The sequence below is a fragment of the Camelus dromedarius genome, chromosome 18, assembly GCF_036321535.1.
Source record: "Camelus dromedarius isolate mCamDro1 chromosome 18, mCamDro1.pat, whole genome shotgun sequence".
Taxonomy (NCBI): domain Eukaryota; kingdom Metazoa; phylum Chordata; class Mammalia; order Artiodactyla; family Camelidae; genus Camelus; species Camelus dromedarius.
This window is the reverse complement of record NC_087453.1, coordinates 45405614-45428210: the sequence shown is the minus strand read 5'-3', so window position 1 is coordinate 45428210 and position 22597 is coordinate 45405614. Positions and strand designations below refer to the sequence as shown.

The following is a 22597-nucleotide window of genomic DNA, read 5'->3' as shown; positions in this document are numbered from 1 at the left end:
GTGGACGTAACAATCTCCGCCAAGTCGTTCAGGCCGCGTCCTCCCCTGCACAGCCCGGGCCGTGGATGTAACAATCTCCGCCAAGCCCACTTCCCCGCCTGACGTGCCTTGGACATGACTGTCACCTGCCTCTGCCCTGTCACTGCTGGGTCGGGGGCCCAGGATGCCGAGGGATCTGGAGTCAGGTCCAGAGCAGGACCCTCCGGTGTCTGCCGTCCTTGATCCTTCAGGCGATGTGGCAGGGACCCCTCCTTCATCAGGGCCTCTCCTACTGGGGTCCCTCCCTCAGCTTCTCTCCCCCTTTCTTTACTCCTTTCCAGTTTTCTGGAGGACTCTGCGCTTCTCTCTGCCAACCTTAGAGGTCAGTCCTTGGCTGCCCTCTCTCCCACCTTGTCCTGGGGGTGGTCCTGTGCACTGTCCTGTCCCCGATTCCTTTAGCACCCAAAGCACAGGCCCCTGAATCCTGAGAGCCCGCCCTAGATCCCCGCTGTCTCCCGTGAGCTCCCTGTGCTAGCCGCGCTAGCCCTTCCTGTGTGCATCTCAGCCCCGTCTGCTCAGAAGTGGTCGGGCATCCCCTGCGCCCTGGGACCTTGGGTGTGTCGGGGGGCTGGGGTTTCCACCGTAGACATGTCACTGGTGAGCTGTGTGACCTCGGATGTCACGTGACCCCAGGACCCCGCTAGAGGGAGGATGCCATTGACAGAGGGTGGAGGCGAAGCCCCCAGACTGTGTGCGGGGCTGTGTGTGCCTGTGTACCCACTCCCTCCATCTGCTGGGGCTTGGCCTCAGAGCAGAGTGTACCCCGTGGCTCAGCCGGGGCACATCTGACAGACGGCAGCTGCTGAGCCCCCTGCCCCCGCGTTGGCCGAAGCCCCTCACTCCCCACCTCACGTGCCGCACAGATACTACCCTGTTCCGGCTGGGCTGAGTCCTGAAGGCGGTTGGGAAGCTCTGCTTTAGAGCGCTGTGCGGTCCACCCCGTGCAGCAGGCCTTCCCCAGGGGCTCGTGTGTCCCTCTGTCGGGGAGGGACAGCGCTTCTGCTACCAGGCTGTCCTCCAGGCTTGTATGGGCCGCTCCCTGCTCTGGAGCTCACCCCGTGCGAACATGGTGCCGGGAATTTGAGGGGAAAATAGTGTCTAGAGACAGTGGAAGCTTTAAACTTAATATGCAGCGGGACTGGCCGGCCTGCTTTGCTGTGGCCTGTGGGCTGCTTTTAACGCCCTTCCCAAGATTCTGCAGCTTTGCATTTTGGTGATGATTTTGCATGTAGGTAACATGGGATGAAATCCTTGCAAGAGATGCTTTCTTTAATTCCTGTTTATTATAAGGGGCCTCTTTTGAGTTAAAATAAAGAAGTACCTAATTACATCTCACTAAACATTGTAAAGGCAAAGAACATGAAGTGATTACCAAGGATGTGTAGAAATAAAAGTGGGCGTGGTACGTAGCAGAGCAAGTCTGAAAGGATGTGACATCATTGTGTGACTTTTCTCCCTTGCTCGTCCAGTAAAAATGCTGTTTTAAATGTAGTTACTGTTTTGTTCTGAAGTATTCATTCTTATCATCTTCCGAGTTTAAAATATTACAAGATCGTCCACGTGATTTACCGGGCTGTTGCTTGGGGTGGGGACTTCCACGGCGCGGCAGCGCTTCGGTTGAGTGGCCGTCAGTCTGCAGTGTGAATGGACGTGCGCCCTTTCCCCGTGTCGTCCGCAGGCCGCCAGCCTGGAGTGGAAGAACAAGGAGAATCAGGAAACTGGGTTTAAATTTCTCTTCACGTTGTTTCGAAAGTATTATCTTCCCCATTTGTTTCCGTCGTTTACGAGGCTGACGAACGTCTACAAGCCTGTGCTCGGTGAGTGCTGACCGGTCCCCGGGAGGCCGTCCCGCCCCCGCCAGGTGACCTTCGATTATTTTTAAGTAAAATAATCCTTGTTTCTCATATTTAGTGCTAACTTTATTGTAAGAGGTTTAAAGTTTCTCAGTAAATGATTTTAGCTATTTGTTCAGACTAAGATTTACCACAGCTCACAGCAGTAGCAGGGAACCTGTGGCTCCTGCACTCAGAAATAATTTGGTATGTATCATGATACTTTTGGTGTGATTACACTTAATGAATTTTTTAATGTAAAAACAAGCCGAATTCCTTACAGTATCCTCTTAGAGGGAGTGGGGTGTGGTGACCCCAGACCTTACTCAGTGGTGAGGTCGGCCAGCCCAGGCCGCATGGCTGCACACAGTTTGCTTTTTTAAAAATATTGGATCTTTCATTCAGCAGGTAGTGCTGCCAGCTGCCGGCAGAGGGACAGAGATTCGGGTGATTGGGGAATCTCGGGGCAGGAAGCCCCAAGGGATAGGAGATGCAAGGGGATTTCTCACTGAGCTTCTAGAGTTTTCCTTCTGTAAGGAGTGGGGACTCACAGGACAGAAGCATCTCCGGTGGTGATGGGGGCAGCCAGTCTTCCTCTCTGTTATTTTAAAAAGGGTGAAATTTGTTCAGATGAATAATCAAGAGCAGTTCTGGCGGGGGAAGGGTCACAGCAGATGCGGCTCCACCTGGGGGACGTGGATAGCGGGGTCAGGTGTCTGTGGGTGTCTCCGTGTGTCCACACCCTCAGGAAAGGGGAGGGCAGCTGCAGCTTCGTTCATTTAGAAAGTTCTCGACGTCCTGACCATTCACGGTGCTGGGATATGTTTTCTGTTAGCTATATTTATTTGGTCATTTTTTTCAAAAATTGTTTCTGATCTTCTCAGTAGTCCATATATGCATTGTAGAAAATATGATGTATTGTGAATATCCATGGAATAAAAGTGTTTTGCTGAGAACTTTTCTGCCTCATGCAGGTGCCTTCAGGTGTACAAAGATTGGTGAGAGTCGAGCTCACAGCAAGTAACATCTCAGATTCCATACCATGTAATTTTTGTATTGACCATGGGATTTAAAGAATGAGAAAAGGACTTATTTTTATTTCTTTAAAAATGGTGGTATCTGATATCTCAAAGATGAAACATGACTTTATGAATTCTTTTAGACATAAAGTAGACTATACTAATTCCCTTTCTTTCTTTCTTTCTTTAATGGCAGTACTGGGGATTGAACCCGGGACCTTGTGTGTGTTAAGCATATGCTCTACCACTGAGCTATACCCTCCCCCCAATTTCTGTTTCTTTGGATTCATTTAAAGGGAAAAGTTTATAAAACTAAAGATCATTGGATTTGATTAGCATGGTGTTGGATGTTAAAATACCTACTATGATTTTTAGAAGTCTGTATATGCTTTTACATTTGTTCCAGTCGTAAGATTAAATTAGTTATAACTTATGCAAAAAGGTTTTCACTGTTACAATCTCATATAATTTCTCAAATGTGTTGAAAAGAGTTACTACCTTTGTTTTTCCACAGCCATGCGCTGTAGTTGTGTGTAAACGACAGCAGCCACCACTCTGTGTTGGTCAGGTTGCAGGGCGGAATCGGAAACAGGCTTACCAGAGGTGCTGTTTTAATCATTTCTGGTTCTTTAATCTCAGCTGTTATTTAAACCACCAAACAGGTGTCCATCTAATTAGAAACGGAAGCGTTTGTGGGGCTGACATAACACTGAGATTCACTGACCGAATCGGTCGGTCTTATTTTCCCGCAGACATCCCGCACTCCAGGCCGAAGCCGGTGTACGTCATGACAACTCGAGACAATGAAAACATTTACAGCACGAACGTCCCGTACATGGCAGCTCGAGTTGTTTTTATTAAGTGGATTGTAACTTTCTTTCTGGAAAAAAAGTATCTAACGGGCACACAAAACACTAAAAATGGAGCCGATGTCCTGCCTAAAATCATCCAGGTAAGGCACCCATCGCTTTCTCTTTTCACACTGGTGTCGTGACAGACGTGGACAGGTGCCAAGGTAGCTGACCGTCAAGGTCACTGGCTCTCACAGATTGTCGGCTACGGGGCCTGGAGTTTATTGGCTCACCCGCCTGCCATGCTGGGCCTCAGAGGGAGCTGTGCGTGCGTCACGAGCACTCACTGTGCTCCGTGGGCATTGTCCAGGCAATCTTGGTGGCGAAGGAGGCGTTCTGGAAGATGCTGCTGAGTGCCCTCCTGGCTCCCTCGCATCTTTCCTCCTTCCCTCAAGTCCCAGTGACCTCTGAGCAGAAGACCCAGGGCCTCTTGCCCCAGGAAGGGCCTCAGGAATTGTGAGGTGGTCCCTGGAGAGGACCTGTGGGACCACCAGGTGTCCCTGGGATCTCAGGGACAGGGAGGGCCGGCAGCTCAGGATTTCGGGTGATTGTTGAGCTGTGAACGGGCCCCTGGAAGAGGAGGCCGCCTCTCCCCGAGGCATTGGGTGAGGACCTCTTCTCATATGGAGCCACAGGGCCACTCGCTCTTGGTGGCCTTGGTCACACACACATGCGGTCTCCCAGTGGGCTGCGTAGCTTCTAGCCTTTGTGTGAGGAGAGCAGGACCACTCGTGGCAGGCAGAGCGGCCACTTCATGGAGGAGTCACGGTTTCATTTGCTTTTTAATTGGCCCCAAGAACAGAGCCAGAAAGTGTAGTCCATTTAGTGCAGGTTGGCCAGTGCGCTGGAGGTGCCAGAAGTGTGGCCTCTGCCCGAGCTCACGGTGTGCTCGCCTGGGGGCTGAGTACCCCGATGCGGGAGCACTGAGCAGGCCCAGAGCCTGGGCCCCGCTGGCCGGCACCGACCGAAAGCCGGGAGGAGCTTGTTTCCTAAGACAACCGAGAGAGGCAGGATGCCAGGAGGATAACAGAAGACTCTCTGCAAGAAAGTGTTTTTTTTAAGAAAAAACTTAAATTTCTGAATTTAAAATTTTAATTGGGTAAACCCGAAATGGTAATAGTCACTGCTGAGAACAAAATTGGTCTTCTGAAGCAATACCGCACAACACTGGTTAAAAAAAATCAGAGCTGGAAGTCAGAAATGAGTAGTAAGAGCTGGGGACAGGTGCAGACCCACCTTGCAGATACTGTGAGGGCAGAAGGAGGAAAAAGTGAGAGGTAATGACTGAGCTGAGAGTAAGGAAAGTATACCTGAGCTGGGAAAAGTCATGCCTTAGACCGGAAAGGCCCTCAAGTCCCAGGAAGAATTCGTGAAACAGACGCCGACCTTAACAGACATTTGACTTTCAGGGATGAAGAAAAAAATGATAGAGACTTCCAAACAGAAACCACAGTTATTCCGAAGGAATGAGACAGATATTAGCACTGAATATCTAATCTAATCTGCAACCCTGGAAGCTAGAACTCGTCTGTCCATCTGTCTCTTTCTCAGAACCTCACTTCATGTCACGTACAAAGCACATGTCACATTGATTTAGGGCCTAAGTTGATTTAAGGTCTAAATATAAAAACCAAGTGCTAGAGAACTTGGGGAAAGTCTGGGGGAATGTGTAACTGTGGGAAGTAGTAGGTCGCCTTTGTTGGGATAAGGCCCACAAACCACAGAAGAAAGGAGGTTCGACTTTATTTTTAAAAATAGAATAAGATTTATATGTCAAAAGATAACATAAAGCCAGGCCCAAGCAATAGACTGTGAGAAGCATCTGTAACATCATGGCTGTTGGGGGAGTTCGTATCTCTGCTATATAAAGAGCATCTACAGTCAATAAGAAGACAGCCTAATTGGAAAATGGACAAAGAGGTGAAAGGCAGTTCACTGAAGAGGAAATAAAACTGACTCTGAATTCACCAGCACTCAGGGAAACACAGTTAGTTCTGAGCCATGATGAGAGATCTTTATTCACCATCAGGTAGACAAAAACAAAAAATCCTCAGGCAGACAAACATTAGTAGGAAATCATGTATTAGAAACCCAGTCACTCTGATAAATTTATTGTTGCATCTTAATGTGGCTGTGCACACAGGCAGTTCCAAATGTCTTCATAGAAAAGATGTAACTTTTTCCTGCCTCATTTCAAAATTTCAGAAAACCATCACCTGCATTTATTGAAAATAAGTCGCTGATTCTTGAAAAATCGTTGGATGACTAGAAGTAGCAGAACAGCAAACTGAGCACTGCGGCAAGGTGCTTATTTTTTCCTGGCTCTTCGCCCTCGTGAGCCCTCTCCCTTCGTTAGCTCACTCTTCCGGTGTCGTAAGGGTCTGACCTCTTGAACCAGCTGGGAGGATTTTATTATCCAAACGGAAAAAAAACCAACCCAGAACTCAAACTGTCTTAACATAAAAGACGTATTTTCATCTCATGGGAGCTGAGGGCGTGGCTCCCCGCTCGGGCCCCTCTCCCCTCCGCTGCCCTTTTCTCACGGGGCCCCTTCATCTTCTGCTTCCCTGCTGGTTGCCGTGATGCCCGCGGCTGGACGCCGCTTTCCCCGTTCAAATTCAGAGACAGTCCAGAAATATAAAGCCTGTCCCCTTTGTCTGAGTGGAACAATATAGGTTACCCGCCCACTCCTGGAACCATGCCTAGGCACGGAGTGGCTCAGATCTGGATGTGTGAACAGCCAGGAGGGCCGAGGCTGATTCCACGAAACAGACGCCCCCCCACTGGGGTAGGCGTGCCTCCGGGCAGGTGTGTGCCCGCAAGGAGACGCAGCACGGGTTCAGTGCGGGGAGCGGAGGTGGGGCGGACAGCCATCCAGGCCACTGCAGCAGCCCCTGCAGACGGGTCGCACTCCTCACAGCAGGTGTTCACGTTAGTTTCCTGTTGCCGCAGTAGCTAACTTCGCAGATTTATTATCCTAAGGGTCTGGGACTCAGAACTCCAAACTCAGCCTCAGTGGGCTAACATCAAGGTGTTGGCAGGTTAGTGCTCCTTCCGGAGGCTCTGGAGGAGGGTCTGCGTCATCACCTCATCCGGCTTCCAGAGGCCGCCTGCGTGCCTGGCTCTGGGCCCCTCAGCACATCCCCTGTCCTCCCTCCGCCTCCATCTTCACATCGCCTTCTCGATGTCTGATCCTCCTGCCTCCTCGTGGGCCCTTGTGATGACCATGGGACCACTCGGGCACCCCAGGACACTCTCCCCTTCCACATCCTCAGTCTTACCTGTGAAGTCCCTTTTGCCACGTAAGGCAGCATATTCGAAGGTTCCGAGGATGAGGGCCTGGACACCTTGCAGGGTGGTGGTCGGCATTCAGCTGGCCAGTCGTCCCCTGTGTCCCCTTCTCTGCCTCACAGCTGTTTTCCACCTCCTCTCACACGTGTCTGCCGTGTTCCACGCCTCACACTGTACGTGAGAAAAAGCAGCTCAAACAACTGAATACTAAATTTTGGAAATGGAGTTGCAGGAATAAAGGCACATATAATTATATTTTTCTCCTGAAAGTTTTTGTTTGGAATTTGAAATTTAATGTAATTTTACCGGTGTCGAGTGAACATCACTGTCGGTGTCAGGTGATGCAGAATCTCTTTGCAAAGAATGTAGTGCTCTTATAAAGGCCCTTTCAAGCAGTATTTTAAATGCTACTTCCAAGCAGAGTTCATACTTTTGCCACTGTTACTGTGTTCAGGTTATCTATGAGATTTTTTGTGTATGTCTTTTTCCAAAGTGAACTTACTTCCTTTTGATCTAGAACGAATCCATTTGACAGTATTTTTCACCAGGAAAGAAAGGAATTAATGCATCTTCCAGACTGAGCTCACCAGCCCCTCAGAGAATCTGGTTTGACAGATGTTCCTCTTGGTGGCATCACTCACGGGAGGGTGAAAATACTGTAGCCTGTGCGTCCTGTACCAAGTTGGCAACACTGATGGCAAATCCCCCTTTCAGATCTGAAGGTTCTCGATGCATCATTTCAGCTGAAAATGTCCTCAGTGAGCTATTATTTACTTCTTGGTAATTCATTTTTGTGTGAGATAGAAGTACTTTAGCATGCACGGGAGAAAGCAGAGTGGTGGTGGTAAAATCTCAGCAGCAACTTTTTGTTTTATTATTGGTTTTGTATGCACATCAATTAAACATTATCACCCAAAGAAGTCCATGAGAGAATGAAAAATGGTTTGAGATGCCAAGAACAGTTAATCACACTTATTGATATGATACCTCTTTAGTTACGTTGTTCAAGTACCACTTTTAATTCTGAACCAGATCCGTCAATAATGATTCACAGGCTGTGGGTTTCCTGAAGTTGCTGAACAGTTATAAGAAAACGACTCATGCAAAGTGACACCCCTGCGGGGGTTTGCGTGTGACACACCACCTGTCTGCTGCCTGCCGCCCCAGGGCTCTGCGTGCTCCTTGAGCTCTAGGCTGTCCCCAACCACGTAGGCAAACTGCAAAGGAGAATTGAGTGATGCTGGGCACCACCAGCAGAGTGACAGCTGCATCCTCTTGTTTCACGCGTGCTTGCTGGATGTCCTCATCCGGCCTGACCCTGCGTGTGTGCAGGTCTCAGTGTGAGCCACGGGCTGAGAGGAAACCGGGGTCGCCAGGGGAAGGGCTAAGTGACAGCCTACGCTGTGTATTTCCTGAGCCCTGGCAGCGCCCGCCTGGTTCAAGCAGGTATGTCTGTTTCACTGACTAAACGTCCGTCAGATGCCAAAAAGGAAAAATCACCTTTGCCTTTTCCCCCCAAAATCAACTAATACTAAGTAATAATTGAGAATTCCAGCTTGACTGTGGCAGATGGAAGGGGGCCTCTCTCTCTGTAGTTAACATGTATTCGTGTTCTGACTGTTGATCTTTATAAAAGAGGCAAGAAATGAGTAGACTTGAATTACCAGTTTGTTTTCACTCTCATCACTTACTATAATTATAAATGTCTGTTAAAACACACAAATGTTTTGGAAAGCAGCCTTTTGCTGATGTGGACTGGAGGAGGCTAAGCAAAGCGCCGTTTTATCAGGAGAAACAGTTTTCAGTTGATGGCATGGTGGGAAATTCATCTGTGTTGTCATTATGTTCTATTTGGATAACAGCTCATTTTTAGAAATAACTTTGTGCCGTTAAACATAATTCTTCATGTACGTTATTTTAGTAATCTAACCGCTGTGTTATCTTAGTTACTTTCTAATGACCTCAGAGCATAGTGGCTTAAAACAACAACCCTTTAATCTTACTATGTGTTTCACTTTTTGGGTCAGGAATTTGGGTGAGATTTGGTTGTATAGTTCTTATGCTCCATTCACTGAGGTCAAGGGGTGGTGGTCTTCCACTGGTGGCTGGTTGACCTGGAGGGTCCAGGATGACTTCATTCACGTGCCTGGTACTCGGCTGGGCCCAGCCGGACCTCCCTTTCCACATAGTCCCTCCAGCAAGGCCGTTGGACGTCTTCCCTGGCTGTTCAGGGCTCCAGGCACCAATGTCCCCAGAGATGCAAAGTGGCAGCGGTCAGCCTCCTGGGCCTGCACCTCAAACTGGCACAGGCGCCTTCCACCCCTCCTTTCTCCTGGTTATCACAGTCCCCTCAGCCACGGGGGGAGAGGGAGGGGATCCAGACCTCACCCAGACCTCACGGAAGGAGGGCCAAAGAAGCTGTGGCCATGTTTAATCTGCCACCTAAGTTCGTATGTCCTTTGTTTTTGGCCTGTGGGGAAAATGAGAGTTACTGATCAAAAAGTCACAGGTTACAGAGCCGTCAAGGACGTTGGACTAAATCTCGCCTCCCTGCTTTACAGGTTAAAAATATGTATGTATCAGTAAAAAGGAGTAAACTTTATTTTTCTATGGAGGATACTTGATCCATCAAAAAGATGAAATAATTTCCCGAGGGAAACTCATTGCACAGGGTGACAGTGCCTTGATACGCCACTCAGGCCTCACTGCCCAGGCATGAAGAGAAAATTACTCTAAGTGTAATTTTCTATTAATTTTCTCTAGAAATTATTACTTGGATATCTGCTTTGCTTTCAAGCCGTCCTTGGTAGTTACTCAAATTATTATTTTGTGCTACTCATATCTTGTCACTTCTTGTAAAAAGTATTCCCAGTGGGTAGAATTTTAGCAGTATTTGGGCTGTATATTTTTGACACTTAAAAGTAATTTACAAGGATGAAGCGAAATTATATGTGTGTTATGTTTGGAGGAAATCTTTAGTTCTAGGGGGAATGAGCAAAAATCAGTTTAAACCTTGTGAGTCATTACACGGATTATTTCATTGTCCTGAAATCTCTAAATAAAAGTTTTGTAAATATTTTAAAGTTCGATCTGAGATTCTGAATTTGAAATTCAGATCAAGGTTTTTTTTCCTCAGAAAAATACTCTTTAAAGGTATCGACACTCCTCCAATCAAAGTGTCACTTACTTGTATGAATCAGATGATGCTTCCAACACCGCAGCTGCAAAAAGTCCACAGAGAATTTTCAGATCTCTGTGAACACAGAGGAAGGACTGAAGGGCGGAGCCCAAAGGGGATGATGAGATAGGTTTATTTGCACAGTAATTTATTCTGTGATTCTACAGCTATCAACCAAACTGTTTAGGTTTGGATAAATTTCACAGCTTCTGTCCCTGCAATGGCGTGGCAGCTTTTCCGCTAGGATAACAGAGTTGGGAAGGGGTTAGTTGGTGAATCAGAGAATCAGTCAGTCCGGCCCCGAGCCCCTGTGCTTGGAGCGGTTTTCAGTTGTCACGTGGATGGTGGCCGGAGCCCTTTCACGTAAGGCGGGTCTCCAGCTTGGCCAGGTGGCCTGGGGTGTCGGAGAGGATCACTCAGAGGTGGCGGTGACTTTCTTCCAGACCGTCGGGGGTGGAGCTGGGGCGCAGGAGAGGACACCGGAGCTGGACGGCGGCGGGGCGGCCGAGCAGGACAGAGGCCCTTCCAACAGCAGCACCCTGTCCGACCGCAGGCGCAGCAGCGGCAGCCTCTGCAGCGTCGACGAGGAGCACCGGCCGGTGTACGAGATGGTGCAGCGCATCCTCCTGTCCACGCGCGGCTACGTCAACTTCGTGAACGAGGTGTTTCGCCAGGTGAGCGCATGCGCGCGCGTGTGACCGTGAAATCCGAGAGGCTTTTGTTCCTCTCCTTTCGCTCAGAATACTGCAAGAGATACAATGGACAAGCTGGCCTAATTGCAGGACTCAGTAGTGACCCCTCTAATCCCACTTTTAATCATCGTGCGCATTCTCAGCGCAGAGTTCAGATGTGCGTGCGCGCAGCAGAGCGCAGTGCACGAGGCCCGTCGGGGTCCCCTCGGGAGCCGTGGGAACAAGTGCGGGTGAGGCGGCTCGCGGCGGGTCTGACGGAGCGGTCACCCCGGGCGGGATGGGCCAGCGCGCTGAAGGCAGTGGATGCAGACAGTAACTGGGATGGGGGTGAGGTTTGGTGAGATTCCCGGCAGCCTCGGTGCTGCTCCCTCCGGCCCGGGATGCGCGGTGGAGGAGATCTTCCGCAGGGCGGTGCTGGTCCCTGGCTCCATCCCCCAGAAACCCGTCTCCTAGCTGGTGTTTTTTTACAGACTGCCTCGCGTGACCAGTTTGTTGGTCATGAAATAAACTTAGTTGGTCAAAACCAGCATTTTTTAAAATTAGTGAAATAAAGTAAAATAGAGTAGACCAAAAAATTTAACAGTGCAGTACATGTTGTAAGAATTAATATTTCTTTGTGAAACTTACAATTTTTTTTTATGTCTGCTATGTATACAAATGCATATATCCTTCTGGAAAATGACTTACTTAGGTTGTGATCTGAAAGGAAGTGTTGCTTTAAATTAGATTGTTTTGTTTTTTGGTTGGTTCTGTTTTAAAGAACAATTTTTTTTTTAAGCAATCGTTTTATTTATTTATTTACTTACTTACTTACTTACGTGCTTAATTATTTGGAGAGGGAGGTAATTAGGTTTGTTTGTTTATTTTTGGAGGAGGTACTGGGGGCTGAACCCAGGACCTTGTGCGTGCTAAGCATGCCCTCTACCACTTGAGCTATACCCTCCCGGCAAGAACAACTTTATTTCTCTCTTGAAAGAAGAGATGAATGTTCATTAGATAAGGCAGTCTCTCTCTCTCTCTCTCTCTATATATATATAATTATAGAGGAGAAGCAAGAACCAGTTCACCCAAAACAATACCATGCCATGTAAGTAACAGCTATAAGTGTTAGAAGAGCATCATTCTAGGTGTTTCTCTAAGTGTATATATGACTGCCGGCCTGAGAGCATGAGAAACAAGCCGAGAGGATGCAAGTAAGACAGGATGTAAACAGACAGGAAGCAGCCTGGTGGACAGATAGAAAGAAGGACTTACAGATGAGCTAAGAGATACCAACAAACTGGCAGGCAGGCATAGAAGAACAGACAGGTAGGGGCAGGCCAGCCAGCAGAGGTGGAGCTATGTGGACAGGTGTAGCTGGACAGGTGGGTAGGCACAGAAAGACAGGCAGACAGAGATGGGAACTTGGCAGTGGGGGGATGGAGAGGCAGGCAGGTAGCCATGGACAGAGACAGGTGGGACCAGACAGAGGCTGATGGAGTTAAGGTGGGGGCCACAACAGGTGTGTGGAAGCGGTGGGGGTGGGATGGGGGACCACAGAACAGCTTTATGACAATAGAATTTTTAATTATTAATCAATCTTTAATGTAGTTTTACTGAACAGTTCTCAATTTTATTTTTACCTGAATTTAACCGAAGAAAAGAAAGCAAAACTGAAGGAGTTGTTGAAATTCCAGTAAATATTCCTTTACCACAAGAGATATTAATTGCTAAAAGATTTGGCCATGGTAAAAAGATTATAATAACGTTAAGGTGTTGGAATCACTTTTTAACTGCATGTTGTAATTTTAGATAACATTTGATTTCTTGTGATGATATGTAAAGAAATAAGCAGCCTTGTATTTTTTTCAGCCTCTTCTCCCTGTCTGCTGATTTCATTGTTATAAATTTAAATTTAAATTATAAATTTACCCTCATTTTCAGTCGGTTTGGAATCCTAATGCGCAGAGGTATTTAGTCTTGGTTCTGCATTTAGACAGGTTCATCCCTCCCAGTGTCCACAGCCCTGAAATACTTGCTTTGGTTGACTTCCTGTTTGGTCTTATTTTATCACTGAGTGGTGTTTTCAAGAAGATGTCTTGGAAACTTTATTCTCTGAATCCTTTTGTGATAGGAAAGGTTTTCCATTTGCCTTTGCGCATGGCCAGTAGTTTAGCTGGGTATAATAATTCCAGATTACTCTTTCTTCCACTTAGGAATTGATAAATCCAAATTTGTCTAGACAGACAATCAGAAGTTGCAGGGAAGCCTCACGAGGACTTCAGTTATACAATTGAGACTTTAGAATGAATATGTTTGACATGTTTAAAGAAATAAAAGACAAGCTTGAGGAGGGAGGGTATAGCTAAAGTGGTAGAGCTTGTGCTTAGCATTCATGAGATCTTGGGTTCAATCCCTAGTAGCCACTCTAAAAATAAATAAATAAAATAAATTACCCTCCCCACCCACAAAAAAGACACGCTTGAAAATGTTTGCAGGAAATAAGAAGCTATAGCAGATGACTAAGCAGCTTTGAATAGGAAGAAAATAGAACTTCTAGAGATGAAAAAATGTAATAATTGAAATACTAAAGGAAATCCTCAGTGGGTAAGTTTAATAGCAGATTAAATACAGCTGAAAAGAGAATACATTGGATGACAGGTCAGAAGAAATTAGCCTGAATCCAGCTCTGAGAGACAGAGGTGAAGGGCGTGAGAGGCTGAGGTGGGGAGGTCAGCTAGCACGTCTGATGCATATGTTCAGCATTGAAGTACAGCCAGTTACAATGTGTCAATTTCTGGTTACAGCACAATGTCCCAGTCATGCATATACATACATATATTCATTTTCATATTCTTTTTCATGAAAGGTTATTAAAAGATGCTGAATATAGTTCCCTGGCTGTACAGAAGAAATTTTTTAAATCTATTTTTATGTATAGTGGCTAATATTTGCAAATCTCAAACTGCAAAATTTATCCCTCCTTATCCCTTTTCCCCTGTAAACAAAAGATTGTGTACTGTGTCTGTGAGTCTGTTTCTGTTTTGTAAATGAGTTCATTTAGTGTCCTCTTTTTTCCTCTGTTTTTATTATAAATTTCTCTCAATTACTGAAAGTGTCCTGCTATGACTGGGGCTTTGTCTATATTTCTCCCCAAAGTCTATCAGTGTTTGCTATAAACTGATTAGGAATGAAAATGCATACTGAGAGAGTAAAAGTTGAAGTTGATACTAGATTTTAAGTGAGGGATGAATATTGTTAACCCTTAAAATGTTACAAAAGAGTGTAAAAATACTAATCTAGAGGAGAAAAGGCTGCCTAATGTCACCAGCCTGAAAGCAGAGAATGAGACAGGTGTCTTTAACACAGTTACAGCGGTCATTACTTTAAACGTAAATGCAGTAATGCTCCAATCAAAAGACAGAAATTATAAGCTTGAATTTTAAATTTATAAACTCTTAAAAAGGCTGTATATCATGTATAAGGGGACATCCCAAACATATGAATATGGGGAAGTTGAAAGCAAAAAAATAGAAAAAGATGTACCATGCAAACACTAACCAAAAGAAAACTGGAGAGCTGTATTCAAAACAGGCAGGAGTAACTTTGAACAAAAAAAAAAAAAAAAAAAGAGAGACATTACTAGAGAAAATTCTTAATGGTGAAAGATTCAGTTCAAAGGAACATGTAATTCTAAGTCTGTAGTGAAATCTGAACCTGTAATTCAACTAGGAATTTCGCCTCAAACATATGGAGCAAATACTGATACTGAGTTTGGTTACACGGTTGTCTACATTTGGAATCTGATCACAATAAATCCATATTCTTATGTGCAGATGTGTCAGGGGATTTCTTGGATGTTAAAAAGTTCACATAAATTTGTACAATGCTACAACTGAGTCTCAAGAAAGGAAGGGGGAGGGGAGGAAGAGAAGAAGGAAAAGGGAAGGAAAGGCTAAAAAGACGAAAAGGAAAAGAAAAGCCCTTTCTGGTGACATTTGCCGGCTTCTGTGGTGTGACTGCTCCCACGGCGTCCAGTTAGGGTACCAGCACCGCGTCCCTGAACGAGAACCTGGGAAGAGACGTTTGAACCGGCGGTGCTGTTGTGTCTGTTACCACATCATCTATTTCTGATGCTTTGAGGAAAGTTCTCGGTTGTGCAGTTATTATTGTTCATATACCAATTAATATAGCTGTGTAGGTATGCACTTTGGTTATTTTGTGGCAAAAGTATTCAGAATGTGGAAGTCTTTTTAAATTGCATTTTGTTTTCTGGCCCAATTACACGGATGTCTTTTGTCCTCAGTTAAGTCTGGTGCATACACAAAAAAATCACGCGGCCCTGGAGAGTATGTTCACAAGCTGCATGTTTCAGTGGGAAGTCTGAAATTGGTGCCGGCCATTGGCAGTGTCTGTCTGGCCATGGTGACCTGAGCTTGCGTTGAAGGGAGCTGAAAGTAGTTCCTCTTATCATTTTAGGCATTTCTGCTGCCTTCCTGTGACATAGCTGTCACCAGAAAAGTGGTTCACGTGTACAGAAAGTGGATCCTCCAAGACAAACCCGTGTTCATGGAGGAACCAGACATAAAGGAAGCTGCCCAAGAAGATGCTGAGAAGTTGGGATTTTCAGAGACGGATACCAAGGAGGTACTGTTTCATCACTTGCTGTTGAGTTGGGAGCATCTGTGTTTTAGCGAAGCACACCTGCTCGGTCGAGGGTCACAGTCAGGGCATGGGCAGACCCTCTTTTTGTTGTCTTGTATGATGCTCTTGGGTTGCTGAGTTGCATGAGCACCTGCCTTGGGGAGGCTGCTTCCGGGCCCCGTTCAAGGTCCTCGGGCACCTCCTAACCTCAGGCGGCCACACATGCATGGCGGCTTCTTTATTCCCCATTGCCTGAGAACCTTTTAGTAAGCCAGCATGCTTCATGTCTCCGCAGGAGACTAAAAATGTCACGGCCTTATCAGTGCTGTGTTTTAGTAAGCAGTACTTGATACACTAAACTCAGAGTGTTTTGGCAGACTTTTCCTGAACAGCGGTCAGTTCCAAATGTTGCACACTTGAAGGGCCTAAGTGAGTGTTTATCCCTGCTGTGAGCCGGGCTGCAGGGCTGGGCGCTGTCCTTGGAGAGGGGTGCTGCCAGGATGCACCTTTCGTTCCACTTTAGATGAAGCTGCAGGTTGGATGAATCTAGAATGACAGGAGGTCCTTTGCTTTTTTTTTTCCGATTGAAGTACGGTCAGTTATAATATGTCAGTTTCTGGTGTATAGCGTCATGTTTCAGTCATACATATACATAAATTGTTTTTATATTCTTTTTCATTATAGGTTACTACAAGATATTAAATATAGTTCCCTGTGCTGTACAGAAGAAATTTGTCTTTTATCTGTTTTTTATCTAGTGGTTAACCTTTGCAAATCTCAGACTCCCAAATTTGTCCCTTCCCACCCCCTTTCCCTGGTAACCATAAGATTATTACTATGTCTGCGAGTCTGTTTCTGTTTTGTAGATGAGTTCATTAGTGTCCCGAGGGTCATCTTCTTGACACACAAAAGAAACTTAGGTCATATTTATATTTCTGGCAAGCTCTTTGGAAATCTAGGCTGAGAACTATTTCTACAAGTGGGTGTTCGTCATAGCAATTAACAACAAACATTAAAAAATACTCGTAACCAAAAGTGTATCACTCGGAAACATCTATGTTAATGCTGTAATTCTTCAATGTTGGTGAAATCATTTTAATAACTAATCACGAGTTCAAAATAAACAGTCACTCTCATTCAGTCATTGGACAGACATCACCTATTTATTTCTTCAGCATGTGCTAAGCGCTAAGAGCTGTTTTAGGTGATGGAGGGAGAATGGTGAACAAAACGGAAACGAGACTTGCTTCTAGAACCTGTGTTTGCACGCATTCTGATGAGCAGGAGTTAAATGTGCGACGCCTCCTTCCCGCTCTGCTAACTGACTGTTGTTTCCCAAAGGCCTCGTCGGAAAGTTCCGGTCACAAGCGGTCTTCCAGCTGGGGTCGCTCCTACTCGTTCACCAGTGCGGTGAGCAGAGGCTGCGTGACAGAGGAGGAGAACAGGAGCGTGAAGGCGGGGGCCCAGGCCGCGCTGCAGGTACGCGGGGGCCGCGCGGCCGGACCGCACACGCAGTCAGTCCGAGCCCTGCTCATCGTGGGGACAGCACTGAAGCATGTGACGCTCTCCGGCAGCTCTCGTCCTGAGTCTTCTTCCTGGTTGCCCGCCCTCAGTGTGTGGAGGTTTTTTTCTAGTCAAAGGAGACATGTGAACCGGTTGCAGCTTTTCGAGAGGGGTTGTTAAAGCGTGAATATGAAATGACTGAGATTTAAACCTTCAAAGTGTCTTCTGAACCCACATGGGTAGGGAGTTGCCTGGATTCTAATTTGCAAGACAAGCTTGGTGGTTATATAATCTCCTAAGTAATATTCCTCTTAACAATCGCCTGTGTCTATGACGAGTGACGATCAATGCAGTGATTTTTAGAAGTTTACCTGAATGAGTATCTGAATTAGAACTGATAGCTTTTGGGAATGTTGGAGGGAGCAACTTTGGTTCATCACTCGGTCTCCCCCGGCCGGGGGATTTTGTCTCAGAGATGCAGATGGGTCCCTCTTGGGTCCCGTCCAGCTTGACGGCTGTGAGAAGTGTAAGTGAAAACTTCTCTGTCCCCTGCTCCCCGGCCCCCACCCTCCATCCCGTGTCCCGGTTGAGCTGTGCCAGTGCAGCTTCCCACACCCAGGCCAGGCGTGGGGTCCCGGGACTCGTGGGCGTGCTCGTTACCCAGTGTTCAGTGATGCCGTGTTCCTGTCATCTGTCTCTTGAGAGGTTTCCTTATCGCAGGATCCTTTTTGTTTTCAAGTTAATTACCAGTTTCAAATACTGTAAAAAACGAATTTTCTCATTTTTCGTTGAGAAACAGGAAATAATTTGAAATTAGCTGTAAAAAAATCAAGATGGTTTTACTTGATTAGCTTCAGAGAACTGGCAAAGCTAAGTGTCATCTGGGCTGTCCCAGAGCGGTCCCTGCCCTGCCCTCTTGCTCCCAGATCCTGGCCGCATGCCGTGATGAGCCGTCCCCTCCTCCCCCTGCAGTCGGTGGGGGTTGCAGGTGCCTGTTACTTCCCTGGGTCCAGATGAGTTACTTGTTTTCTTGGAAAGGAGAAGTTACATCCACTTGGATGAGCCAAGAAAATTTTTTTCTACTTGATTATAGCTCTACCATTGTGAAGAGTGTCTAGCATGGATTTAAATAGCTGTTTTTGTTCCCGTCGTATCTAGTTCCTTGGTCCTTTACTTGGTTAATTGGGAAAAGGTGGCCCAGTGGGGGTTCGATGAGACAGTGCTGTTCTGCAGTTGCTTTTGACAAGCACAGTTTGGACGTATTAATTTTGTTGGTTTGTTTTTATTGTAACCAATACTAACATGGTAATAAAGACCATGGAGCCGGCATTTGGATGTTTTTCTTAAAAGTAAAGTGAAAGAAGTAGCACATGTGAAGACGCCTCACTTTTACTTGGGAGTGTGCAGAGGTTTAAAATCCAATCAAGAAGCCAAGCGCGTTGAAGTCAAAGGATCTGTGCTGCAGTCTCGTCGATGGCATACTGCTTAGGAAACAGTCCCTAAAACTGCTGTAGTTTGAGAGTCAGAATGTTCTTTTCTTTTTTTCTTACTTGAAAGCTAGCGAATTCCTCACAACTGCTGCCGTCAACTATTACAGTGCTTGTTCTGTGATTCTTCCTAGGAGGCTGGGACATAATACCTTTTTAATCTTACACAAAATAACCTTCGAGGCTGTCAACATTTTAGTTCTCCCACTTGACTTCTGAGTATGTTCCCTTCAATTCCTCTGGTCAGTTTGTGCCTCTGTTTGGAGACGTTGCATTAGGAGATTTCATGCACCTGTCAGCCCACCTGTCAGCCAGAGAAGCTCTGTCTGTTCCCAGATCCTGGGTGTTTGTCCTGCTGAGCAGGAGGGAGAGCTACGAGGGACTGTAGCTCTGGAGGATGGAGAAGATACATCCTCGTTACCACTGACAAACCAGGATTCCCTAAAGCGAGGGTCAGAGTGTCACCTGCGTAAATGATAGCGCGGTGTTACGGCGCAGTGGTGCCCAAGCAGTGACTTCCCGCAGGACAGCCTGGACCCCGCGTCTCACAGTTTTCTCCTGAAATACCGCTGAAGGTGGAGAGAGGACTTGTCTCCTAAAGATCTGAGGCAGAGCGGAGAGCAGTTGGCTATCTAAATTTTTTTGAAATCTCAGTTTTTAATCCTAAGAACTCTCTTAGGTTTTGTATTCTGCCGCATAACGCATTTCTCACACTGGAAACACACGCTCCTGGAAGATGTACAGTGTGGGTCACGTGCCTTCGCCTGTTCCCTGGCTCACCGCTGCCCCTTGGGTGGTACTGGCCGCCTCCAGGCAGCAAAGCTAGACATAAGGGGAGAATCGGTTGGTTCTTTCCGGCCGCTGTCTGACCATAGCTCCTCCCCACCCACAGACAGCGATCCTCTCTTACCTTTTTAAAAAAATTTTTGAGGGGATGTCAAGAAGAAGACTTCAGAAGCCTTTGTGATTCATGAATTTCCAAAGCTGCAATATTTATTTGTAAGAGCTATGTTTTTTCTAGAAGAGATCTTCCAGGCGTCAGTATTTAAGAGATTCTAAGGGTTGAACTAGAAAAAGTCTGAGTATGTGTTGGTACCACTTGCCTTATGGAAATAACTCAAAGGTAATCTGTTGTCATGTGAAATTGACATCATTCTCTTTAAGCAGAATTTGTTGCGGTTTATCTGTCTGTTGCATACTTTCTAATGTAAAATTTGTTGATTTTCAGGTCTTTTTGACAAACGCTGCAAACGTCTTTTTGCTGGAACCCTGTGTTGAAGTTCCCGTGCTCTTGAAAGAACACGTTGATGCCTGTAAGGCTGTTTTGAATATTTTCAGGCGCATGATAATGGAACTTACAATGAATAAAAAGACGTGGTGAGTCTATTTTGAATTAATTACTGTTGTGAATCAGATGTTTTTGTTTTTGAACGTAACAGTTAAAAGGTTAAAGCCTCCACTTATTAAACAGCTTTACAGAGTTAACAGTAAGATGATGATCAGTCTTTTGTAACATTTCCTGGGAATTACGAGGGTAAGTATCCAGCACTTTGATAGTTCATTTATTTTCATTATGGGTTTTTAAAACCGTTCTCCAATTAAGAGTAAGTAGTCATTTTACTTAAGTAGATTTTTTTCCATTTTAAACCATCATCAAACAGTTCTGTGGAAAAGCAGTAACTGGTGTTTTATAGTATCATTTTTCATGAGCCCAGGAGGGCTGGCTAATTGGTCCAGAACACTTGTAACTGACTGTGTTGCTCTGAATTTTCAGTTTTAAATTCGTCTTAGAAAAGCCAGTATTTTACGCGTTAAACTGTCAGAGTGCAGTCAGAACCACAGTGGCGGCATGCAGGTCGGACACGCGTCTGTGAGCTGCTTTCCCTTCCGCTGCCCGTCTTTGTGTGGAGTTTTTGTGTTTATAACACCCCAGAAGCAAGCGCGGCACGGGACTTTCCGCACTGAGTGTCCTCAGGTCCCTCCAGCCCCCAAGATGTTTTCAGGGGTTCTCCGCTCGGAACAGAGCCTGGAGCCCCTCCTACCCATTCCCCTTCCTTCTATGCGGGGAAGGCAGCCTCTGGCTTCTGCCTTCCAAGGGCTTCTCCAGTGGGTCCCTCGCATGTCCTCTCGCCCGGGCTGCGCCCTCACTGCCAACCTGGCTGCGGTCAGCATCCTCCGCGGTGATCTCCGGTCTTGGCTCGCTGCAGACTCGTGCAGGCGGGACCTTCCCCAGAAATGCACGGGGTCCCCATCACTGAGCCTGTGCTCTGGGTGCTCCAGTCGCACCCAGGGTGCTGTGGGAAGAGTCTGTCTGCAGTCGGTGGAACTTTAACTGCGGATGAGGCAGAACTGAGCTGGCAGGACCTCCAGTCCATCACGTCCAGCTCTCCTTTCTCAGCTGAGGGAAGGGTGGACTGGAGGAAGCCGGCAGGCAGGAAGTTCACAAATACAGAAACCACAAGTATCAAAATGACCCTTCTAAGATGTGCATTCCAGTGTCACCTTTCCCAGATTTTCCACCTAGCACCGTGTGCCAAGAGCGGTAGTGAGAGCGTTAACAGTGACGAACAAGCGAGTGCAATGCCGTGTCCCTAACGTGGAAGTGATGGGAAAGGCCAGTGCCCTCACCTGAGGACTCAGCTCCTCCTACCTGTTGTATCCTGTGCTTTTGATGGTCTTTTTCCTTTGAAAACTCTCTGAATTCTGCATACCAGTCTGTCAGTAGTATTTTGATATTTTTGGATCACCTTTTTTTTTTGGTGAAAATTCTAGAAAATAAAATTAATTCTTCTCCATTCTTTAGTAATTCAGAGATTTCCAACTAAAAATACAGAAAAATCAAATTATAGAAATAGATGAAAATACTCACCAAAAAGAAAAAAATAGTCAGTAGAGTATAGACGGGGATGTGATAATTCCCGAACAGATTTTCTTAGGTATTGAAGTACCAGACAGCCCCTGAACGCCCTCCCTCCCTCCATCCAGTAAATGACTAGCCAGCTTCCACGTGAGGACACAGGCTGAGCCAGACAAGGTTCCCGTCCTCGAAGCCCTGAGAGACGCAGCGAGCACAGAAGCACCTCCAGGTGAGCGAGGCGTGCGAGGAGATGGGGGTAAAGTGAAGGACAGAGAGGCCGGAGGACCCCGCCCTCGCCCCACCCGGCCAGCCTCGCGGACGTCCTCGGCCCCCGGGAGCTGGCTGCGCTGTCCCCTCCTAGAGGAGTGACCAGGAGTCAGTGCTTCACGAAATGCAAAGGAACAAGCTGAGGTCAAACTGTGAGGGAAGGAGTTTTCCAGACTGGAGATAGTTTTTCACCCTTTCCTCCTCCAGGAGACTGCATGGGGATGTCACGGTTCCTCAGCTGTCGCAGGCTAAGAAATCTAATCTCCCCTCAGTCTGCGGCAGTCTGCCGCCATCAGGTGTGCACAGCCCGATGGCAGTCCTGTGACGGAGGTTTTATTTGAAAATTACGTCTCTTGTTCTCATGTCTGCAGGATGGGTGTGGAAGGGACAGTGTTTCCTTGTCTTACACATCATGTGACACGTGCAGACAGGGGTGACGCTGGCTGCTGCCCTCCCCACCCCTGGGACAGGGCCCAGGGACCCCAGACGTGGGGGACAGCAGGCTGTCCCCAGCTCTGCCTCGTTTCTCCCCTCGTCCTCCTCCACATCACACTGTGCCCAGAGCCCTGACCCCGCAGCTCTTCCCCGGAGCCCGCAGACTCCGCAGGAGGCATGCGGGTAGGCCCACTGGCAGAGCGGGTGGCGGTGTGGACGTGCGCCCGCAGAGACCCTGGGCAGAGGCCAGCAGGGTCAGCTCCAAGTAGGGAAGGAGGTCCTAGAGGTCATTGTGCCGTGAGAGGTTTGAGGTTGAGCCTCACGTGGAGAGAAAGTACTGTTCTGGGTGCAGAAGTTGGAGAAAAGAGTAAAGGAGCTGTGACTTACTTGCAGATCTCAGTCCGACCTGGACCAGGTCACTCTGTCCGGTTCTTGATTTTATCACTGAAGAGCATGGCCAAGGAGGAAGTTACAAAGATGAACAGAGGGTTCGTGAACAAGATCTCGAAGGACGGACCAGGCA

The 22597-nt window shown here is 46.9% G+C and overlaps 1 protein-coding gene across 5 annotated transcripts in view; it reads left to right on the top strand.

Moving 5' to 3' along the window:
* Positions 1–22597, top strand: part of RALGAPA2 (Ral GTPase activating protein catalytic subunit alpha 2) — a 264651-nt gene that overhangs the window by 62398 nt on the left and 179656 nt on the right. For all 5 annotated transcript variants that reach the window (XM_031434392.2, XM_064475925.1, XM_064475924.1 and 2 more), the window contains 6 exons: positions 1718–1856; positions 3643–3842; positions 10654–10884; positions 15361–15528; positions 16867–17004; positions 19744–19892. In XM_031434392.2, coding sequence (XP_031290252.2) covers positions 1718–1856; positions 3643–3842; positions 10654–10884; positions 15361–15528; positions 16867–17004; positions 19744–19892 — 1025 coding nt within the window. The remainder of the gene's footprint in view (positions 1–1717; positions 1857–3642; positions 3843–10653; positions 10885–15360; positions 15529–16866; positions 17005–19743; positions 19893–22597) is intronic.